This window comes from Geotrypetes seraphini, chromosome 7 (assembly GCF_902459505.1).
Source record: "Geotrypetes seraphini chromosome 7, aGeoSer1.1, whole genome shotgun sequence".
Taxonomy (NCBI): domain Eukaryota; kingdom Metazoa; phylum Chordata; class Amphibia; order Gymnophiona; family Dermophiidae; genus Geotrypetes; species Geotrypetes seraphini.
The window spans coordinates 160335435-160341785 of NC_047090.1; the positions used below are offsets into that span (position 1 = coordinate 160335435).

General features: G+C 42.7%; 1 protein-coding gene across 5 annotated transcripts in view; it reads right to left on the reverse strand.

The window, feature by feature from the left end:
• RCOR1 (REST corepressor 1) overlaps window positions 1-5831 on the reverse strand; it is a 266962-nt gene extending 261131 nt beyond the window's left edge. For all 5 annotated transcript variants that reach the window (XM_033953340.1, XM_033953343.1, XM_033953339.1 and 2 more), the window contains exons 1-2: window positions 5517-5831; window positions 5322-5381 (exon numbers count right to left, since the gene is read on the reverse strand). In XM_033953340.1, the coding sequence (XP_033809231.1) occupies window positions 5322-5381; window positions 5517-5676 (220 nt within the window). In that variant the 5' untranslated portion in view covers window positions 5677-5831. The remainder of the gene's footprint in view (window positions 1-5321; window positions 5382-5516) is intronic.
• Window positions 5832-6351: the final 520 nt, after the last annotated feature.

A 6351-nucleotide genomic window follows, 5' to 3' on the forward strand; every position in this document is an offset into this window, starting at 1 on the left:
GCATTTCAGAGCTGTGGCACCATCACCGAGAAGATGTCTTGTCTTTGTGCTCCAATGATTTTCAAGGAGGGGACATTTAGAAGTTTTTGATCCATGGATCAAAGTGAGCGAGAAATCCTGTATGAGATGAGCAATTTGTCAATAAATTGTGGTTCATTTGATGAAAGGAGCTTGAATAATAGAACTAGGAGCTTGAAAGTGATTCGATGGGTGATCGGAAACCAGTGAGATTTAACCAAGAGAGGAGTTACATGTTCGTATTTTTTGGCATTATGGATCAGTTTGACAGCAGTATTCTGGATTATTTGAAGGCTTTTTTTTTTCTTTTTTTTGTGATACCTATTAGTAAGGAATTACAAAGAGTCGAGTTTTGCAATGATTAATGAATGAATTAGTATACGTATGCTAGAGGTTTATCTGAAGGGTGGGTTCAGATGTTGTAGAAAAAGTGGGAGTTTTAGGGTTTTTTATTTTCTTGTTCCTGTTGCTTGATATAAATGTGTTAAGAGAGAATTTGTCAGGAGGCATGTTCATTAAAGAACAGAATGAGAAGTGGAACAGACTATTGCAGGGATGGACATTAATTAGTATGAAAGGAATCTGCGTATAGCACGGTCACTTACCGTAACAGGTGTTATCCAGAGACAGCAGGCAGATATGCTCACGTATGGGTGACGTCACTGACAGAGCACCGGTACAGACCACTTCAAAACTGCATCGCCACTTTAAGTCTTTGGAAAGTTTGCAATAGCCCGCACCGCACATGTGCCTTTCTGCCCGACATAGGCGCATGATCCCGGCTCAGAAGAGCTTACAATTTAATTTGGACAGAACAAACTTTGTTTTTTTCCTTACCATATTATTCATTCCTTCCCTTTCCCCAACCTTTTTTTTTATTTATTGTAACCTACCGACTCCATTTTTTCCTCTTATTTTCTAGTTTGTTTAATTGTATTTTATGTTCCCTACCCTTTTTAATTTTTATATTTACTTATTTTAAACTTTTATTGTAAACTGCTTAGATTTACCCTTGGTTTTATATTTGTGGTATATTAAATAAATTTAACTTGAACATGTCAGAGTTGGGGGAGTTTCTAGCAGAAGGAATGATACGATGGGTATAGGTATCTACAGTGAGTGGGAGCTTAAAAAAAAAAAAGTGGGCTTTTAGATTGGATTTGAATACTGCTAGAGACGGAGCATGACGTATTGACTGGCAGCCTGTTCTAGGCATACGGCACAGCAAGAAAGAAGGAATGGAGTCTGGAGTTAGTAGTGGAGGAGAAGGGTACAGATAAGAGGGACTTACCCGATGAACAGAGTTCACGGGGAGGGAGGGGTGGAATAAGTGAGGAGAGATATTGAGGGGCTACAGAGTGAATGAACTTGTAAGTCAGTAGGAGGAGTTTGAACTGTATTCGGAAACCGATAGGAAGCCAATAAAGTAATTTGAAGAGAGGGGTAATGTAAGCAAGGCGGCTCTGAGATCTTGTCAGGTACTTGTGACTTGGGTTGGCTACTGCCCTAGTATGACAATTCTTATGTACTTATGTAATTACTTTTACAGATTATCAGGAATTCAAAATATGATATGAACACAAAAGACTTTTGTCTACATTTAATAACTAAATTTGAAGACGGACTCAAATGTTCCACTTCTGGGAATGCTGGGCTTCAAGCTCCTGTTTCTATTCCCTGCTAAAAGGTAGAGATAAAGTCTACCTTTTTACTGAAATGAATGACATAAGGTGGCCACCATCACCAATGGCACTTATTTGGTGAATACAGGGTGCCCACAAAAACACGCCTTGATTTTAAATGGTTACAAAATCAAAACTTATTGGAATATGTTTATAAATAAGATGACAGCAAATACAAGTTCCAAATGCAAGTTCCAAAAAGCACGGTTAGCAAAATCTTACACAATTGCTTGCACTTTCACCCTTATAAGCTGCAATTGGTGCAGAAGTTACAACCTTCAGACAATGCAATGCGACAAAATGATCAGGTGTTCCTCAAGTGGCCCCCGAGATTACTGTTTGTGACTTTTTCCTTTGGGGGTACATACCTCCACTACCTGCAACTATGGATGATCTGCAGGAACTGAAGATATAAACGCGATCACGCCAAATATGCTTCGGAGAGTCTGTCCCAAGCTCGATTATAGCATCGCTATTTGCCGAGTAACAGGTGGGGCGTGCATCGAGTGTATGTAACCAACTGATACCATATGAAACTTTATGAGTTGATGAAACTGTAGCCTCAAAAGTGAAAGAATAGTCCAATTCATTTTGGTTTTGTAACCATTTAAAATCAAGGAGTGTTTTTGTGGGCACCCTGTAGTTTTAGGCTGGGGCTGTGGGGACTCTGGGTGCCTGCGATAAACATTACAGAAGATACCTCGGAGGAGAGCACCAGGATCATATCTATAAAACCCAATTACACCTCTTCTGAAAGGAAATGCTTTCCCCCAAAATCACTGGCAGTGAATTATAGTACAACAGAACTATGGGATACTACAAATAGCCTGAGGAAATCATGGGGGGGAAAGGGGGGAAATAGCTCAAAAAGTGTGTAATGAAGTTCTTTGTCTCCTAGTTATTGTATAAATGCCTACCAATCAGTAATTCTTAACCAATGCTTGTTCTGCACAGATGTGCTGGGACTTTTTACATCATATTTCCAGAGAAAACCATTTTCTGTCTACAAATGTATTTTACAACACTGCCCTTCTGAAAGCCATGATCCACCTCTACTACTACTACTAATTATTTCTATAGTGCTACCAGACGTACGCAGCGTTGCACAGAGTCACAACTCCTTTCCTTGGAGATTTAACAACAAACATAATCCATTCTATAGGTGTAGATCAGTGTATCGCCTCCTGAGATTTCTGGTGTGCCACGACACACTGGCAAGGAGAGTCGTCCATGCCGGCTGCCTGCCTACAGGAAGTCAGCCGGCGCAGATGACTCTCCTCCTCTCCCTACAACTCCTGGATCCCTCCACCGGCGGGTTGCGGCCAGAAGGGCCTCCGCATGCACAGCCATCAGTGCGATGATGTCACATATGTGCATGACATCATCGCACTTCCGGGTACCTTCCAGCCAGGGCACTGGATTTAGTGTGCCACCGGCCAGAAAGTTTGTAGATGCATACTTAGGAGCCAGCTCTGTGGGTGCTTGTGTACCCCCAATATTGAACAAACTCCTTGACTGTATCCAGGGACAGAGAATTTCTATTGGGTTTAGCACCCCCAATCATTTTAAAATGTTGGCTCCCATGGACACATACTGTATAGTAGACATAAGGAAAATACAATATATACTGTAGTTTAATAGTGTTTCTTCCTCTAATAATATATTTGGAATTTAACTACACATACCCTTCAGCGGCAGTCAAGCAAACAAAGCTACGGGATAAGAACTTCCACAATGTATGCATGCAATAATAGGAAAACATAAACATGCAATTCAAACAGCAATTTAATTTGCCATGGAAGATAGACAACACAATAGTTATCTTTGATTCTTGGTTATGACATTGACTAAAGGTCTTTTTTTTTTTTACATAGTCTTCTTACAGGCCCAAAATGATAAAAGTGGGAGAAATCACTTCATACATGAGATATCACCTGCTAACGTTTCAGTGACCAATCAGGAAATGAGGCTGCCATCTGCAGAAAAGATCTTGCTTCCCACTCACCACATTCAAGATGGTGTAACAGAGGACAAAAATGATGGGGAAAGAGCCTGATCAAGACCAGAAATAAAAGGAAAAGAACACACATATCTAAAAAGATAATTAACAGAGACACAGGATGGAAAGGTTGCCTATTCAAAAAGCAAGCTATGTCAAACAACTTAGAAACTATTATGCTTAGGACCACAATCAATCCTCAATCAATTTAAAACCTTTTATGTATTTAATAGTTCCAATCTTTCATTACTGTTCAATGTACTTCTAGTGAAAACATGGTGAAATTACTGCCAAAGACAATTCACCATACTGGGAGGAAAGAGCACATTCAGAGAAGTTTTGATGCAAAATTAGTCTCCAAGCCTCTTGACACCCAGTAATCGCCTATGTTTGACTGGTCTTGGCTGTCAAACAACAAAAGAAGCACTTGCTTTGGACTAAAGTGCCATCGTTGTATTACCATGTGCCTGAAGGATGAAGGCTGAAATACAAGCATCTCACATTATTTGCTCTGGAACAAACAAAAAATACCCATTGTTTAGTCACGATTTGTTTCCATAACACCCCCCCCCCCCCCAATAGCTTTACAAAAGCCATAACACCACAGATGCTTTCACAGATACTTTCCACGTTATCCAAGGGTCGATGCAGACTTATCAAATGCACATTGTTATTATATTGGGGGGGGGGAGAGAACGGATTTTCCTAACTGCTATTCCCTTTTTGTCCAAGCACACATATAGAAGTGACCAAATCAAACTGCCATTTATTTACTGGATGTGCTCTCCCAACCCGATGAGCTTGCTTCTTTCTGCTTGCAAAGCGCCCTCTGGAAAACCTCGACTTCTTTTATTAACTGTTTGGGTTTTGTTTTTTGTTTTGTTCTGCTCGCCCTGAACATATCACAAGAAGGAAGAGGATGGGGGGGGGGGCCTATGCGATCAGTGTTTCAAAGGATCGCCATAAAGAATTGGGAGTCACCGTGACAGCGCGATTAACAAAAAGTCCCCCTGGATCTACGCGATGCTACTCTTTTCTTTCCGGCAGGCAGATCCCACTTGATCAGGGTGAATGTGAAACTAAACCACACCTGAAGCAGTAGGAAGTGGCCGAGCTGGCCAAGGCGTCCCACCGGCACGTATTCCGACAGAGAGGCGCCCGAACCCCCCTCATTTGGGCTAACTAGTCAACTTCCAATACATTTCTGGAAAGAATAAAAGCCCCTTTTTTTCTCCCCCCCAAGTCTGAAGGCACGTTGGTAGAACACGTTTTCTTCCCCGCTGCTGTTCTTTCCTTGAACAGCAGGGCGAACACACACACAAAAAAGTTGATCTTTTTTTTTTTCATTCAATTCCTTTTTAAATCACCTAAACGAATATGTTAAAAAAAAAAAAAAACTCAAGCGTAAATAAATGTATATCCGTTCGCGTACGCTTCGCTATCGAGGCAGAAGTAAATACTGGGGGGAGGGGGGAAAACAAAAACTCAAAATGTTTCCTGTCACCTTTTGTCAAGGCTTGGAATAATAGTTTGAGGCTACCACATACTTACATCATCGTTGGTATAATAATCATAATAAAAAAAATAAAAAAATCACCACCAACGGCATAATTAGTCCTTACCGGGATCGTAATCGGGAACGACAGCCTGGTACTGGAGCCCTACTCGCATCCCCCCGCCACCTGAGGGGGGGAGAAAAAAACCACAATTAGATACTCATCATGCCTCAGAAAAAAAAAAAAAAAAGAGGAGGATGGCAAAAAAAAAAAAAAAAAAAAAGCAGGCGCGTTCGAGGCTACCCCCTTGAGCTGACCTACCATGCTCCTCATCACTGGAAGAGCCCGAGCTTCCTTCTTCCCAACAGTTGGTGCCATTCCCATTTGGTGCCAAAGTTTTATTATTGCCATTGCCGGCGGCGTTATTCCTGCCTCTCCTCTTCCCCGAGCCCTCGGTGCCCTTTTCCAGCATGGCAGGCATGGGAGAGCCGGAGTGGCGACCCGAATCCGCCGCTTCCCGGGCGAAAGCCACATACGGCTGCTGCGGCCGCTTTAAATTCCCGGCGACGAGAGGAGTCCAACTTTCCGTCTCATCGCAGCCCGCACTCGCTGTACTGCCACTAAGAGAGAGAGAGAAAAAAAAAAAAACCTACCCAGGCACAGCGCGACCCGCAACCTAACCAGGCCCGCAGCGCCCGCCCGCGCGCCGCATCCCGCGCCCCCATTGGCCGGACGGGATTTTTGGAAACCCTCCGCCTCTCCCATTGGGCCAGGGCCCCGACTGTCAAACCGGCTTCGGTGCTTCCGTTTCTCAAGCTCGGTGGAGCCAGCACTGCCTGTACGTGGGTTTGGGGTTTGCAATCCTACGCCCCGTGATACAGTCGTACAGTATATATAGGCAAATATAAGGAGTTTTTTGCACCTCTCCGGCAAGGAGGAGTTTTCAGTATTAATTGTGGGATTTTAAAACCTTTCGGGTGCCAACAAAATTAAGAGGGGGTGCTCTTCCACTTTAGGGGGGGGTGAAATATATACAAGTATATATGTTCTATGTATTATTTCCATTCCTTGAAAAATTATATCAGGGACTATTTGCCCCCGCGGAAGGATACCCACATTGCCTAGAGACGGTCAAGGATAGAGAATAAAATACAAA